The sequence below is a fragment of the Mustelus asterias genome, chromosome 14, assembly GCF_964213995.1.
Source record: "Mustelus asterias chromosome 14, sMusAst1.hap1.1, whole genome shotgun sequence".
Lineage (NCBI taxonomy): Eukaryota > Metazoa > Chordata > Chondrichthyes > Carcharhiniformes > Triakidae > Mustelus > Mustelus asterias.
This window is the reverse complement of record NC_135814.1, coordinates 12,422,746-12,440,806: the sequence shown is the minus strand read 5'-3', so window position 1 is coordinate 12,440,806 and position 18,061 is coordinate 12,422,746. Positions and strand designations below refer to the sequence as shown.

General features: G+C 44.6%; 1 protein-coding gene across 1 annotated transcript in view; it reads left to right on the top strand.

Annotated features, from left to right (window-relative positions):
• Positions 1-18,061, top strand: part of LOC144504123 (contactin-associated protein-like 5) — a 922,207-nt gene that overhangs the window by 703,600 nt on the left and 200,546 nt on the right. Inside the window, exon 16 of the mRNA XM_078229299.1 lies at positions 16,370-16,497. Within this exon, the coding sequence (XP_078085425.1) occupies positions 16,370-16,497 (128 nt within the window). The remainder of the gene's footprint in view (positions 1-16,369; positions 16,498-18,061) is intronic.

The following is an 18,061-nucleotide window of genomic DNA, read 5'->3' as shown; positions in this document are numbered from 1 at the left end:
GAATCAAGAATCTATTGATGACCAAGAAACCATTGTCAGTTGTCGGAAAAATCCATCTGGTTCACTAATGTCCTTTAGGGAAGGAAACCTGCCATCCTTACCTGGTCTGGCCTACATGTGACTCCAGATCTACAGCAATATGGTTGACTCTCAACTGCCCTTGGGCAACTAGGGATGGGCAATAAAAGCTGACCAGCCAGCGACGTCCAGGTCTCACGAATGAATTTGAAAAAAATATTTCTGCAAAGGTGTGTGGCCTCCAAGTTGAAAAAAGATTTTGCTTTATTCCACTTCAGTTTTGCTATGACAAGTCTTTTAAATTCCTGGCTGCACTGTAAGAACACAGCCACTATTCCGATTAAAATTAATTAATTTATTAGATTAAGTCGCACAGTCATACAAGTGTAGTAACCATTGCACAGCACACAGAGGATGTTCAAAACTTGTAATGTGCCAAAATTCATGTCAAAATAAGTTAGTTTCCGTGAGAAATCCCTATTGAGTCCCATTTATTTCTACGTCTTAGTGTAGCTTGCTCCCAGGGTTCTATTAATGGCTGATAACAGGGTTATGAAAGTGGGGCCAAGATTATTTATCTTCTGTAATAAAGGCAAAATACTGCAGATGCTGGAATCTGAAACAAAAACAGAAAATGCTGGAAAATCTCAGCAGGTCTGACGTGGCAAATCTTCTTCTGGGAGACCCGCAGAGGCCGTGGTGCGGAGCAAGAAGCCCGCTAAGTGGCCGCCGCTGAAATCTCCCGCCCCATTACACTGCTAGAGCAGCGCAACAGGCTAGGAGAATCACCCCCCTTAAGCAGCATGGTGGCAGAGTGGTTAGCACTGCTGCCTCACAGCGCCAGGGTCCCAGGTTCAATTCCGGCCTCGGGTCACTGGCTGCATGGAGTTTGCATGTTCTCCCTGTGTCTGCGTGGGTTTCCTCCAGATTCTCTGGTTTCCTCCCACAGTCCAAAGATGTACAGGTTTAGGTTGATTGGCCATGATAAATTGACCCTTAGTGTAAGAGGGATTAGCAGGGTAAATGTGTGGGGTTACGGGAATAGAGATTGGGTGGGATTGTGGTCGGTACAGACTTGATGGGCTGAATGGCCTCCTTCTGTACTGTAGGGACTCTATAAGTCTGATATTCCCCACCTAAGTCCCACAGTCTCAATCAGACCCTGCCACTGGGACAGCAGTGTGAAGTGATGAGTTAGAATTCTCTATTACAATGCTCATAAGGCCAATCATTCATCTTAATAAGAGGGAAATTATAAGCTGACAAGCCAAGAGCCAGAAAACTCCAGTAAATGTATTTGAAATTTAATGCACAGCATCCAATATCTCCTCTGAAGCAGCTATTTAACACTGCCATTTATACTCTCATTCTGATTCACGTTCAATTATATTTTCCTTTTCCACCTCAACTAATTCATTGAAACTGCAAATACTACCTTTGTCCATTGGAGGCCAGATAAACAGAGTCAGCCTGAGGTGATCTGCCCTACAATGGGACTTGGCAGCAGTAAGGCGGGTGCTGCACTGTCAGAGGTGCCATCTTTCAAAAGAGACATTAAACCAAGAGCCTGTCTGCTGTTTCGGTTGGTGTAAAACATCAGTGCCACAACTCTAATGAAGAGGAGGGCAATCATTGAAAGGCGGAGCAGACTCGATGGGCCAAAGTACCTGCAATTTCAAACTTCTCCACTACCAACAAGATGGCACGGGTCCCTAATGCATCATAACACAAGTAAGATGTATCCCAAACAGTTCTCCTTCGCAGTTCAGAACATGCGGGTAAACTGGGGTTGTTCTCCCTGGAAAGATGGAGAATGAGGGGAGATCTAATAGAGGTGTACAAGATTATGAAGGGGATAGATAGGGTGAACGGTGGGAAGCTTTTTCCCAGATCAGAAGTGACGTTCACGAGGGGTCACGGGCTCAAGGTGAGAGGGGCGAAGTATAACTCAGATATTAGAGGGATGTTTTTTACACAGAGGATGGTGGGGGCCTGGAATGCGCTGCCAAGTAGGGTGGTGGAGGCAGGCACGCTGACATCGTTTAAGACTTACCTGGATAGCCACATGAGCAGCCTGGGAATGGAGGGATACAAATGATTGGTCTAGTTGGACCAAGGAGCGGCACAGGCTTGGAGGGCCGAAGGGCCTGTTTCCTGTGCTGTACTGTACTGTACTGTTCTATCAACCAGGCATTTGAAGGGTTGCTCCAGCCACTGATTGAGACTAAGGGCTAGGTTGTGAGTGCAATCTGTGGTAAAACTGGCTGCAAAAAGGGAGTTTTTAAAAAAATTCACACATGGGATGAGGGTGTTGCTGGCTGGTACATCCCTGCACATTCCTGAGGGCATTTGAGAGTCAACAACATTGCTGCATTCACCTGTCACTGGAGAGACAGTCTGCCCCTTTTATGAGAGCCCATAGAAAGAGGATCCTTGGTGAGCCATTGGCGATGAGAAAGCTTCGTTGGTGGAATTCAATCTTGGTATCCAGCTCATTAGTGTGACTGCCATGATGCAAGCTACCCTGTGTCGATCCACCACTGTGAAAAGCCTGAGGATAAATGCTCCTTGCAAACTGGCAATCAATTCCCAGATGTGTTTTCATCGGAGAACATTCAAGTGATGTTGAGCAAGAAAGTCTATTTGATGATGCAGGATGGAAGTACCAACATTGCAGTAGACTGTGCGAAAAACCCGAAACACTCTGAGACTATTTTTAAAAATTTATTTATTCATGTCACAAGGAGGCTTACATTAACACCGCAATTAGGTTACTGTGAAAATTCCCGAGTCGCCACACTCTGGCGCCTGTTCGGATACACCAAGGGAGAATTTAGCACGGCCAATGCACCGAGCCAGCATGTCTTTCGGACTCTGGGAGGAAACTGGAGCACCCAGAGGAAACCCACGCAGACACTGGGAGAACGTGCAAACTCCACACAGACAGTGACCCAAGGCTGGGATCAAGCACCTGGTGCTGTGAGGCAGCAGTGTTAATAGATCTCATTTTTGCCAGCAGAGGAATGGGGGTAAGATGTGACTCACAAATGGGAGAAACCCAAACTTAATAGGGTCACTTGGACTCAATGCGGAGTTCATACAGATCCCATTTTTGATCAAAGGCGGGCCTTTTCTTGCAGTGTGAGAGTTACAATTTTTTTAAGTTAAAGTTTATTTTATTAGTCACAAGTAAGGCTTACATTAACATTGCAATGAAGTTACTGTGATATTCCCCTAGTTGCCTGTTTGGGCCAATGCACATAACCAGCACATCTTTCAGACTGTGGGAGGAAACCGGAGCACCCAAAAGAAACCCACGCAGGCACGGGGAACGTGCAAACTCCACACAGACAGTGACTCAAGCCGGGAATCAAACCTAGGACCCTCTGGTGCTGTGAGGCAGCAGTGCTAACCACTGTGCCACCATTCCACCTGACCTTGGAGTAAACCTTAATGTTTGCAAAGGTGAAAAAGGCCTACGGAACTGTCAAGTTATTTAAAATTACTTTCCCTTTAGAAATTGAAAGAAACCAGCCAGCCTTTATGAGTTGAAGCAAATCTGTGCTTTTAGTTTCAATAGCTGTTTGTTGACATCGAGTCATCGTCATAGATGTTTACAGCATGGAAACAGGCCCTTCGGCACAACCTGTTTTTACCACTAAGCTAGTCCCAATTGCCTGCATTTGGCCCATATCCCTCTATACACATCTTACCCATGTAACTGTCTAAATGCTTCTTAAAAGACAAAATTGTACCCGCCTCTACTACTACCTCTAGCAGTTTGTTCCAGACACTCAACAGCCTCTGTGTGAAAAAATTGCCCCTCTGGACCCTTTTGTATCTCTCCCCTCTCACCTTAAAACTATACCCTCTAGTTTTAGACTCCCCTACTTCTACCAGCCTTGCCCTTCACTCCAGAAGGAATGTGCTTACGCTGAACCCTGGTTAACACACTTTTTGAAGCCTCCTACTTACCACTTAGCAGCCGTTCCTTTGCCTGCCAACAGACTCCCCCAATAAACTTTTGAAAGTTCCTGTCTAATACCATCAATATTGGCCTTGCCCCAATTTAGAATTTTAACTTTTGGGTCGTACCGATCATTCTCCATAGCTATCTTAAAACTAATGGAATTAGTTTTGATCCCAAAGTGATCTCTCACTAACTCCTCTGTCACCTGTCCTTCCTTATTTCCCAAGAGGAGGTCAAGTTTTACCCCCTCTCAAGTTGGGCCATCAACGAGGCTGACATTATCCAAGTGCTGTCATTGTAACATTATTAGTGCTTGGCTGTTTCCACAAACCATTATTGCTAAAGTGAGAAGCTATAAGTTCACATTGGATTGACAGCTCCAAAAGGTTCTGAAATGATTGTGTGCCTTTAATGTGAGATTGCAGTTCAAATGTTTAATTTTATAAAGGGATTAAGTACTCGAGGGGACTTAAATGCATTGAATGGACTTTCATAAAGGGGAGTGTTTTCCTTTATATCATGAAGTCTGTGATAGATTTTTAGAATATTATTTTATCTCAACATAGCTCCTGGTATCTGGATGTGGTGGATACTGGTCAGCTGATATAGAGGGTGTGAAGGCAAAGGGTGGTGAGCGGGGCTTCATAAGTTGGTGTGAGTCGTACTAAGTTTGCATAAGGTCTTTAAAGGGCCACGGAAGGGGTGTAGGTTGGCATGAGTTGGCATGTACGAGAATGGTGAGAGTGTGGGAGCGATGGGATGTGAATGGTGAGAGCTAGAGGGCCTAATATTCAACAACAATACTGGGGCAAAGTCCCTGAGATCTGAGGCCAGCCTTTTAATTCGTCCACCTTGGCACTTGGCAGCCTCTGTGGTTGCTTCTGATATTTGTACAGGGGTAGCAGGCCCAATTCCAGCCCACACTTGCCAACCGCCCCCTCGCTCCTTCCCGGAGTGAAGATCCTACTGCCCGGCATGTCTTTTCCTGAGACAGCTGAGTCAAGCCGGGAAATTTCTCAACTCAAGCCACCTGCCTTGGGATCTAGCCCAGTATTACAGCAGGACAGCGAGAGACCTTGGGGTAGAATGAAAGTATCAAAATGGTGGCACAGTGGTTAGCGCTGCTGCCTTACAGTGCCAGGAACCTGGCTTGGGTCACTGTCTGTGTGGAGTTTGCACATTCTCCCCGTGTCTGCATGGGTTTCCTCCAGGTGCTCTGGTTTCCTCCCACAGTCCAAAGATATTAGGGTTAGGTTGATTGGCCATAGTAAATTGCCCCATATGTCAGGATTTTGAGCAAGGTAAGTACATGAGGTTGAGGGGATATGGCCCAGATAGGATTGTGGTCGGTGGAGCCCCAATAGGCCATATGGCCTTCCTCTGCACTGTAGGGATTCTACAATTCTATGAAAACAGATAATCTACGTAAAACATTGAGGAAACTCGAGTAGAAGTATGTTGGACTAAAAAAATACTCGACCTAAATTCCTTCTTCCTTCTGTCAATTCCTGAGCAGAACACAGTTGGCAACGGCTGTACCCCCAGGCTAATATATGCAAATTTCCTGGAATTATGCTGGTTCCTCACAGATTCAAGATTTCACCCAGATGAGGCATGACAGAATTAAGAGTCATCTTTCTTGTCTTTTATTACAACTTTTTAGTGAGTGAAACATATCCTCCTTCCACTGTATTTTCTGTTTCCTTCAATGCACTTTCTTTAACATTATAATTTGTGCTAAAAATGAAAAACGCCCCCATTCATGTGCATAAAAATGCCGCGACTGATGAGGAGGGATGATGGTGGATCGAAACGTTCATTTTTATACTGACATTTTTTTAAAGTAGCGAGTTGTTCCAATCTAAAATGCATTGCCTGAAGGAACGGTTCATGTAGGCGCTAGAGCAACTCTCCATCGTCAAATCGCTGTAGAGGAAGAGAAAATTGGAGAGCTACAGGGAAAAAAAACAAGGGAGTGGGATGGCCTGGATAGCCCTGTAAAGAGGCGGCACAAACACAGTGGACAAAATGGCCTTCCTCCACATGGTACGTTTCCAGGAATGAAGAAGGATGGTGTGAGTTTGGTGATTTCCTCTGGCTGCAATTGTTTACACTCATTTTCATATGGTTCCGTCTTGTGAGATTGGCAGGACATTTCGGCATAAATTAACGTCACCAAATTGGTGTCGTTTCAGACGTTGCATCCCAATTAAGCCACTTCAGCCTGTTAGCTTCAGTTGTGCATTATAGTTTTCACGTTTCTCCTTGAAACTGTAAGGGAGAAAGTTTGCATTTGGTGAAAGATCCAATTCCATTAACGTTGGCTGTTGGGAGAGGTTGAAATTCTTGTTGCACTGTCGTCACCTGTAGCTGCTTTTAAGAGTAGTGTGAGCCCATAACGCAGAGTCATAATAAATGGAGTCAATTTTAACCTAACCCACAGCTTAAAAGATGTGTCTACAGTTCTGATGTGGTGATGCCGGTGTTGGACTGGAGTAAACACAGTAAGAAGTCTCACAACACCAGGTTAAAGTCCAACAGGTTTATTTGGTAGCACAAGCCACTAGCTTTCGGAGCGCTGCTCCAGCGCTGGTGGCTTGTGCTACCAATAAACCTGTTGGACTTTAACCCGGTGTTGTGAAACTTCTTACAGTTCTGATCACCACACTACAGGGAGGATGTGATTGCAGTAAAGAGAATACAGAAGGGATTTACAAGGATGTTGACAGGATTGGGGAATTTGAGCGGTGATGCGCGACAATTAAGCACGTGGAACCAAGGCTTCGGTATTGAAGGCTTTAATAGAGTAACAATGGAACTACTAACACGAATACACCAGTTCAGACTGAAGGGGTCCTGCCGGAGCAGGGGGTCTTATACCTCGCCACCGGAGGCGGGACCCCACTGGAATGTGCCATGATAACTCTTATAACAGGTAAACACCCTAAGCCAACAACATTGTACAACCCCCACAGTAACAACACCCTAGCCCAACAGTAACATAGTAACAACCCCCAGTGGTGAACCAACGATGGTTCACCACAAGCGGATATGAAAGATTGGATGGGCTGGAATTGTTTTCTTTGCAGTGGAGGAGGTTGTTGGAAGATTTAGTTGAGGTACATAAAAATAATGAGGGGCCGAGACAGAGTGAATAAGGTGGACCAATTTCCCTCGGCGAGTCATAGATTTAAAATAGTTGATAGAAGGATTAGAGGGGAGTTGAGGAGAATTATTTTCATCCGGAGGTTGGTGTGGGGTTGGGAATTTACAGCCTGTAAGGGTGCTAGCTATGGAAACACTCATCATATAAAAAAAACACTTGAAATGCACTTGAAATGCTGTTACCAGATGGGCTACAGACCAAGGGCAGTAGAGTAGGACCAAGTTGGACAGCTCTTTTTACAGCCAGTGCAGAGGGGAAGCGATGGCCTAGTGGCATTATCACTAGACTATTAATCCAGGAACTCCAGCTAATGGTCTGTGGACCTAGATTCGAATCCTACCATAGCAGATGGTGGAATTTGAATTCAATAAAAAATATCTGGAATTAAGAATCTACTGATGACCACATCATGTAGCCATTGTTGATTGTTGGTTTACTGATCCCCTTTAGGGAAGGAAATCTGCTATCCTTACCTGGTCTGGCCTACATGTGACTCCAGAGCCACAGCAATGTGGTTGACTCTCAACTGTCCTCTGAACAAGAACAACTAAGGATGGGCAATATACTGCAGATGCTGGAATCTGAAACAAAAACAGAAAATGCTGGTGAAACTCAGCAAGTCTGACAACATCTGTGGAGAGAGAATAGGGCCAATAGTTTCGAGTCTGGATGACCCTTCGGCAGGGCTCTGATGAAGGGTCATCCAGACTCGAAATGTTGGCTCTATTCTGTCTCCACAGATGCTGTCAGACCTGCTGAGATTCTCCAACATTTTCCATCCCACGCGCCACAGGAATCAGAGCAGGTGAGGGGCGGACCATGGAATGGTCTGTTGACCTTGGGTGGGATTTTGCGGTTTCGGGAAGAACGAGGATGTAAAATCCCGCCCACTGGGTCTAATTTGCCTCCTTCTATGCCTTGAACTTCTACAATTCTATGGACCAACCTGCATAGAGCTGGGCGAGGGTTTTTGGGTGAAATGTTGGTCTTACACCCATCCAATTTCATTCTCCATTTAAAGCAGTTAATGAGCGAGGTATAAAACTAGCCTTCCACTCAGTCCCATAGGTTTCCTGCTGCAGTTGCATTAAAATTACCCTTACCTTGACTGTACAGCACTGCACTGTTTTCAGACAGAAAGAAAATCCTGATTTTATTTTTTGAACATCCGTGCCCTAGATAAATTAATAGGAAGCAGCCAACTGGCTTGTCAGTTTTCCACCTAGTCTGATGCAGGTAGAGAAAAAGATATATAAAAAGACAACTGGCACTCTGTGTTTTATACACAAGGGCATTGAGCATAAAATGAGTTGCGGAAACCATATAGTGAAAATTCACAAAAGAGACAGCAGGAATTAGACTTTGTAATTATAGAAAAAAGCTGGAAAAATTGGATCCTTTCCTCTCTGGAACAGAAGACACAATTTAAAAATATTCTAAACCCATTTCTCTATACTTTCTCTACATGCTTTAGTAATCCATTTCAAATCCCAACCTCTCCTGACTGTGTAGTTTCTGCCTCAGTAGACACATATAGTAAAACATACCATGTTTTAACCCTCTGTGTGAAAACATATCCTGTCATGATAATTCTGACTCCCTGTCCCCTCACCCCACCTTCTTTTATGTCTTTTTCTCTTCTTTATTTGTGTGTCAATGGGGGTGACCATCCTGGGGGTTGCCATTGACCAGAAACTTAATTGGACTAGCCATATAAGTAACATGGCTAAAAAGAGCAGTCATGATGTGGAGATGCCGGTGTTGGACTGGGGTAAACACAGTAGCAAGTCTCACAACACCAGGTTAAAGTCCAACAGGTTTATTTGGGAGCAAAATCCACTAGCTTTCGGAGTGCTGCTCCTTGATCAGGTAAGTGGGAGTTCTGTTCACAAACAGGGCATATAAAGACACAAACTCAATTTACAAAATAATGGTTGGAATGCGAATCTTTATAGGTAATCAAGTCTTAAAGGTACAGACAATGTGAGTGGAGAGAGCGTTAAGCACAGGTTAAAGAGATGTGTATTGTCTCCAGACAGGACAGGTGGTGAGATTTTGCAAGCCCAGGTAAGTCGTGGGGGTTACAGATAATGTGACATGAACCCAAGATCCCGGTTAACCGGGACTTTCTGTTTGTGAACAGAACTTCCACTTACCTGACGAAGGAGCAGCGCTCCGAAAGCTAACGGATTTGGCTACCAAATAAACCTGTTGGACTTTAACCTAGTGTTGTGAGACTTCTTACTGTAAAAAGAGCAGGTCAGAGGCTAGGAATCCAGCCTTGAGTAACTTACTTTCTGACTACCTAACACCTATTATCCGCAAAGCACAAGTCAGGAGTGTGATGGAATACTCTCCACTTGCCTGGATCTCCTTCAATACCCACAACTTCCAAACCCAGAACCTCTACTGCCTAGCAACCATAAGACCATAAGACATAGGAGCAGAATTAGGCCACTCGGCCCTTTGAGTCTGCTCCGCCATTCAATCATGGTTGATATTTTTCTCATCCCCATTCTCCTGCCTTTTCCCCATAACCCCTGATCCCCTTATTAAGCAAGAACATATCTATCTCTGTCTTAAAGACACGCAATGACCTGGCCTCCACAGCCTTCTGCGGCAAAGAGTTGCACAGATTCACCATTCTCTGGCTGAAGAAATTCCTCCTCATCTCTGTTCTAAAGGATCATCCCTTTAGCCTGAGGTTGTGCCGTCTGGTTCTAGTTTTTCCTACTAGTGGAAACATCCTCTCCCTGTCCACTCTATCCAGGCCTCGCAGTATCCTGTAAGTTTCAATAAGATCCCCCCTCATTCTTCTAAACTCCAACAGACCCAGAGTCCTCAACCAATCCTCATATGACAAGCTCTTCATTCCAGGGATCATTCTTGTGAACTCCCTCTGGACCCTTTCCAAGGCCAGCACATCCTTTCTTACATATGGGGCCCAAAACTGCTCACAATACTCCAAATGGGGTCTGACCAGAGCCTTATACAGCCTCAGAAGTGCATCCCTGCTCTTGTAATCTAGCCCTCCCGACATGAATGCTAGCATTGCATTTGGCTTCCTAACTGCCGACTGAACCTGCACGTTAACTTTAAGAGAACCTTGAACAATCACTCCCAAGTTCCTTTGTGTTTCTGATTTCCAAAGCATTTTCCCATTTGAAAATAGTCTATGCCTCCATTCCTCCTTCCAAAGTGCATAACCTCACACCTCAACCAGGGCAGCAGACACATGAGAACACCACTACCTTGTAAGTTTCCCCCCCCCCCCCCGCCCCACCCCCCCAAGCCATTCACCATCCTGACTTCGAAATACATCGCTGTTCCTTCATCAAAATCCTGGAACCCCCTTCCTAACAAGACTGTGGGCGTACCTGCACAACATGTACTGCAGCGGTTCAAGAAGGTAACTCATCATCACCTTCTAGGGATGGACAATAAATTTTGGCCTAGCCAGTGAAGCCCACATCCCATGATTAATTATTTTTAAATGTCCATGTGACATCTATATGAATCAAAAATAAGAGGGCCCCTATTTTCATGGAGACTCCACGGACCTTTAAAAGTGGCAGATAGGATCCAGGAATGGAAGTCCCTTCCTCCCCGTCCCCGCACCCCACCCATTCCCAAGCTCCCGTCACACTATTACTTTCTACAAGCTATAATTATATTAGCAGGAATATCTTAAATTCACAATTTGATTGGCAGCTTAAAGGATTAGTTGACTTTTGATGTGATGTCTTCTGATGACAAGAAGATAGGTTCTTTTTATAAGGTTTTTGATTTGATTTGATTTATTATTGGCACATGTATTAGTATACAGTAAAAAGTATTGTTTCTTGCGCACTATACAGACAAAGCATACCGTATATAGAGAAGGAAAGGAGTTCAGAATGTAGTGTTACAGTCATAGCTAGGATATAGAGAAAGATCAACTTAATGCAAGGTAAGTCTATTCGAAAGTCTGATGGCACCAGGGAAGAAGCTGTTTTTGAGTCGGTCGGTAAGATTAAGCACTTGAGGTTTAAACATTTTGAATGGGCTTTCATGAATGGGAGTATTTTTAATACAGCGAAGGCTGTAATGGATAAGTAGACCTTTATTTACTTTTATCTCATCATGGCTCCTGAGGTTTGCCCATGGTGAATACTGTGTGAGTTGGTACAGAGGATGTGAGAACCAAGGGTGGTTTACCTTATTCATAGAATCATAGAAACCCTACAGTGCAGAAGGAGGCCATTCGGCCCATCGAGTCTGCACCGACCACAATCCCACCCAGGCCCTACCCCCACATATTTACCCACTAATCTACGCATCCCAGGATTCTAAGGGGCAATTTTTAACCTGGCCAATCAACCTAACCTGCACATCTTTGGATGTGGGAGGAAACCGGAGCACCCGGAGGAAACCCACGCAGACACGAGGAGAATGTGCAAACTCCACACAGACAGTGACCCGAGCCGGGAATCGAACCCGGGACCCTGGAGCTGTGAAGCAGCAGTGCTAACCACTGTGCTACCGTGCCGTATTAAGTTAGTACAGGGGGATATAATGGGTCATTGATGTGGGGTGTATGGGTTGGCATTAACATGACATGGGGCATGAAGGTGGCATGGGAGTGGCTGGAAGGATGAGGGTTTAAAATTTAACAAAACGACTGGGGTGAAATCCCAGAGAACTGAGGCAGACCTTTTAAACAGCCTGTCTCGGCACCCTATGGCCACCAATGGTCTGTGTCTGGGGTCAGGGGGCATGACTCTATCCCACGGCTGCCCCCTCAGAATGAAGATCGTGCCAGTTGAGGAGTTTCTATCAACTTTTTCAATCGGGGGCCATTTCAAGGCGCTGGTAAAAGGGCAAAATGAGTCAAACAGTATTTCATTCAGGTACTTGTATTTTGAAAGGGACCCGCACGACAACTGAATTTGCATTGCCTGAACAGTTAATTGAGCAAAAAGGGACTATTAATCCTGAGATGTGGCTCACACAGATTAAACGTGAAAAGATTATACTTCTCAAATTTCCATTTCAATTTGAATTCAATGATTCAAGAGTTTAAGGCATAATGCACACTAACAGGACATGATTTCCTCATCTCATGCAAGGAGTTGGAAAGTGCACGGCACATTTGATTTATGTCAGTTGAGCTAATGAGCTCCTGGGCCTTTCAACTATCTGAACAACTCATAAACTGATTTAATAATCAGATTATCACATGCTGCATGCAGCTTCCAGCCTGCTAATAGGAACTTAGTCCAAGTCCTGATTGATTCAGCCAATATTCTCAACATTTTGCTTAAGGGAATGATTAGATAAAGGGGTTATTTATCCTTAGTCGTGATGCTTCCACTAAATGTACACTGTCCCTGTAGAGCATGTTATTCTTGGAGCTAAATCACTGCATATTTGTACCAGTACTGTAATAAAACTAGATGTTGGAGATATGTGTTAGGTCTATAGTTATTTGGAAGACTGATTATTTTTTCTGAAGTGTCTTTGCTGGGCTCCCAGCTTATTTACTCTGTAAACTTAAGCTCACTCAAAACTCTGCTACCCGTATCTGAACTTACAAGCCCCATTCACACATCACTGTGCTCATCAGTTTACTCAGTTCAAAGATCCTCATCCTTGTTTTCAGATCTCTCCATGCCCTTGAGATAGTCAATTAGGGATGGGCAACAAATGTTTGCCTTGCCAGTGAAGTCCACATCCCGTGAATGAGTTGAAAACACATCCCAGAGCACTTCACAGAAGCATTATCAAACAACATTTGACAGCGAGCTACACAGGGGGGACATGGGATGGATTGGCAAAAGCTCGGTCAGAGAGAGGGAGGTTTTAAGAAGAACCTCAATATTTTACTCAGTTAAAAACACTGGTTGGAATTTTACCGGCCTGCCTGCGATGAGAATTGGAACGGGCGAGGGGCGGAGCATGGGAAGGTCCATTGACCTTGTAATACATCTTTGGAGGCAGAAGCCCCTTCACCAAAATCCCTTTACTTGCAATTCCAACAGCAGTACACAGATTGCTATCAGTCAGCAGTCTACCTTCGGGAGTGCCAGAGGAACTGACACTCCCAGTTAAATACAAGATCTTTTTCATCGAATACCGTCCAGCGTATATAGATATGAAATTTGACGTTTTGCTGCCTTTCATCCCCAGGTTCTTCATTTCCTTCTTGATCCTAAACCACAGCTAACCACTTACTTCATTCCTGTCACGACTCTCCTCGAATCTTCATCTTCTGATGTTCTTGTCTTTTCAAACTCCACTTAGCCTCAGGTGGAACTCCTTGTCTCCAAAAAGCTCAGTTTCATTTCATTTTAGGCCAAACAAATCTTCAGCAAGTCTCAACTCTTCATAAAGCCCAAGTCCAAACAGAATCAAACTCCGTCTGGCGAAGTTCTGCTTGATGTATTATGTGTATTTTAACAAGAAACATAAAATCATGGAATTACAGAAACTTACAGCAGAGAAGGAGTCCATTTGGCCCTTTGTCACTGTGCTAGCTCTTTGATAGCACCATCGTGCTTTGCCCCACATCCCTGCCTTTTTTTCAGAACCATGTATGTTCTTCATCGTCAAATATAGAATCATAGAATCCCTACAGTGCAGAAGGAGGTCATTCAGCCCATCGAACCTGCACCAACAAGAATATCACCCAGGCAATATCCCTGTAGCCCCACGTATTTACCCAACTAATCCACCTGTCACTAAGGGCATGGTCAATCCACCTAACCTGCTCATCTTTGGACTATGGGAGGAAACCGGGGCACCTGGAGGAAACCCATGCAGACACGAGGAAGAATGTGCAAACTCCAGACAGTGACCCGAGGTTGGAATTGAACCCTGGTCCCTGGTGCTGTGAGGCAGAAGTGCTAACCACTGTGCCATGGTGCTGCTCAAATATCTTTCCAACTCCCTTATAAAATTACTTATGGAATCAGTTTTCATCATATTTTCGGGTCAACATCTGAGAATTCTCTGAGTGAAAAGAAATTCTCTTCATCTTCCCTCCAAACCTTTTACAAATGAATTTGACTCCACAGGGGTGACCTAATGAAAAATGTTTTAAGTCCAGAACGAGTATGAAAACGGGAGGGTTTCGAATCTATTTTTTGTCAAATCTAAATCTGCCATCTTATGTTCTGAGAGCAGAAAATAAACTCAAAATCCGTTTCTCGCCTGTAGGAGAGAGGGCAGGGCTTAAATTGCCCGAAAGCTGGCTGATAGCAGCGGAGGGTGCAATAGCACATGTGCCGGTCTCTCTGCTCTGAGCAGCAGAGAGATGTGTCACACAACCTCTGCTGCTTTCACTTTGCTTCCATGACCGAAAGCAGGCCTTCCCCTCCCAGCTACCGCTTTAGTCAACCTCTTAAATGCCAAAGATGCTGCTTTGCACATTCTTCTGAGTGGCCGCAGTGTTAAAACTAAGATGCATTGCAGAACCTCTTTTAGTAACTCATTCTTCCTGAGGAATTTCAGGAGGTTACTCCTTAGTCCCCTGACTGTCTACAATCTGTGGGCTTTTAATATCCAAGCTTGGCTATAAGTTCACCACCGCTTTATAGTTTATTTGTTAATTTTTCTTTTGTTGCTTTCAGCATTAAGATACTTGGTGGGCCCTCCCTGTTGGTTTGTCAGTTATAAAAAGAAACAGCAGTTCAAGACGTGATTACTTGCATTTTGTCTGATAACACTCCTGTGAAATGTCTTCCAAAGTTTTACGATGTTAAAGGTGCTACATACATGCAAGTTGTTGTTGTATTTATTTACTTCAGCTTGGCTCAGCTGGTCATACCCTTGTTTCTAAGCCCTAAGGGCAGCACAGTGGTTAGCGCTGCTGCTTCCCAACTCCAGGGGCCCGGGTTCAATTCCGGCCTTGGCTGACTGTGTGGAGTTTGCACATTCTCCTCGTGTCTGCGTGTGTTTCCTCTGGGTGCTCCGGTTTCCTCCCACTGTCCAAAGATGTGTTGGTTAGGTTGATTGTCCATGTTAAGTTGCCCCTTAGTGTCAGGGGGACTGGCAGGGTAAATACGTGGGGTTACAGGGCGAGGGTCTTGGTGGAATTGTTGTTGGTACAGGCTCGATGGGACAAATGGCCTCCTTCTGCACTGTATAGATTCCATGATTCTAAACCCCGCCTATGACCAGAGCACACGATCTAGACTGAGGTCATGGTTCCGTACTGCGAGGGTGCTGCACTGTCCCATGTGCTACCTTTCAGATGGAACGTGAAACCTATTAGCCAGCTCTGGTGCATGTGAAAGATTCCATGCCACCCAATGAATATCATTTCCCCTGGTGTTCTGGCCAATCCACGTCCCTCAGCCAACTCTACCAATAGCAAATGGTCTGGTAAATTAATTTGCTATTTGTGCGATCTTGCTGTGCACTGTACTATTTTTATTCATTCATGGGACATGGGCGTCGTTGGCTGGCCAGCATTTGTTACCCATCCCTAGTTGTCTTTCGAGGGCAGTTGAGAGTCAACCACATTGCTGTGGCTCTGGAGTCACATGTAGGCCAGTAAGAAGTCTCACAACACTTAAAGTCCAACAGGTTTATTTGGAATCACAAGCTTTCGGAGCGCTGCTCCTTCATCAGGTGACTCACCTCAGTCTAACGCCGGCATCTCCACATCACATGTAAGCCAGACCAAGTAAGAACAGCAGATTTCCTTCCCTAAAGGACATCAGTGAACCAGTTGGGGTTTTTCGACAGTCAGTAATGGTTCCATGGTCATCAGTAGATTCTTAATTCCAGATATTTTTTATTGAATTCAAATTCCACCATCTGCCGTGGCGGGATTCGAACCCGGATCCCAGAAAATTAGTTCAGTCTCTTGATTAATAGTCCAGCGATAATACCTTTAGGCTATCGCCTCCCCATTGTCAGTTGTATTTGCCTACACAGCCATAGCGACTGCACTTCAAACAAAACCCATTGGCTGTGCAGTGCTTTCGGAAATGCCAAGGACTTGAACAAACGTATGCTAATGGCGACAGGATATTGTCCGGTGTAATGAAAAGTCGTACAGTGAGGTTGATCTATCAAAAAGAAGCAGACAAGGGTTTAATGACCTTTTTCATTTCTGAAAAATTCTGCTGCTGTTTTGGGACATTGAACAATTGGGAGAAGTGCTGTTTACTTTTTAATGTCACTGAGATTTACACTGCTCTTTGTTTTCTGTTTCTCATTGTTGGCAGGGCGAATGATACAGGTCTTCTTTCGTACAAAGATCACTTGCCTCTGACCCAGCTTGTAATTGGAGACACAAACAGAACAGATTCAAAAGCGGCTTACAGACTGGGGCCACTTCGTTGCAATGGAGACAGTAAGTAACATTCAGTCTTTTGGGACATTATCTTGTAACTTTGACACAGTGGTGAGGTTACTGAGGAAGAGTCCTTTTCCACACTAATCGCAACAGGGTAATTGCATGGGGTTATGGGGATGGAGCCTGGGTGGGATTATTGTTGGTGCAAACTTGATGGGCCGAGTGGCCTCCTTCTGCACTGTAGGACTCTATGATCTGCATGAATACCTTTTGAAAATTGCAAACCGAAAAAAACCGATGGATTGTAATTTTTACCATAAACACTGACCAGAGGACATGCCCGTGAATGTACCTATAATATCCCAACAGTTGGTTATCAGGCAAATATTTCCATTGGACTTGGTTAGTAATTGAGGATGTAACTAGTAGAGTTGATGAGGGGAAGTCAGTGGATGTGGTTTATTTGGACTTTCAGATGGCTTTTGCCAAAGTCCCATGTAAGAGATTAGCATGTAATATTAAAGCGCATGGGATTGGTAGTATGTTGAGATGGATAGGAAATTGGTTGGCAGCCAGGAAACAAAGAGTAGGAATAAACAGATCTTTTTTTAAATGGCAGGCAGTGACTTCTGGGGTTCCCCAGGGATGATTACCCCACCCCAGCCACTCACAATGCTTATTAATGATTTAGATGAGGGAACTAAGTGTAATATCTCCAACTTTGCAGATGACACAAAGCTGGGTGGAAAGTTGCGCTGTAAGCAGAGATGTTTCAGTGTGTTTTGGACAAGTCCAGAGATGTGGAGGTTAGGTGGATTGGCCATGTTAAATTGACCCTTAGTGTCAGGGGAATTAGCAGGTTAAATACATGGGGTTACAGTGATAGGGCTTGGGTGAGATTGTTGTCGGTACAGGCTTGATGAGCCAAATGGCCTCCTTCTGCATTGGAGAGATTTTATAATTCTATTAAGTTGAGTGAGTGGGCAAATGTTTGCCAAATGAAGTATAATTTGGGTAAATGTGAGGTTATCCACTTTGGTAGCAAAAACAGGAAGGCAGGTTATTATTTGAATGTCTACAAATTAAGAGAGGGGAATGTGCAACGAGACCTGGGTGTCCTCGTACACCAATCACTAAAGGTAAGCATGCAGGTGCAACTGGTGGTAAAGAAGGCAAATGCTAATCTAGCCATCAGAGTGAAAGGATTCGAGGACAGTAGCAGGAATGTCTTGATGCAATTATACAGGGCCTTGGTGAGGCCACGCCTCGAATATTGAGTGCAGTTTTGGTCTTCTTATCTGAGGAAGAATGTTCTTCCTATAGAGGGAGTGCAGTGAAGATTTACCAGGCTGATTCATGGGATGGCTGGACTGATGCCTGATGAGAGATTGGGCCAGTTAGGATTGCATCCACTAGAGTTTGGAAGAATGAGGGGGATCTCATAGAAATCTGTAAAATTCTAACAGGACTAGACAGGGTAGATGCAGCAAGGATGTTCCCGATGATGTGGGTGTCCAGAACCAGGAGTCATAGTCTAAGGATATGGGGTAAACCTTTTTGGATTGAGGTGAGGAAACATTTCTTCACTCAGAGACTGGTGAGCCTGTAGAAAGCAGTTGAG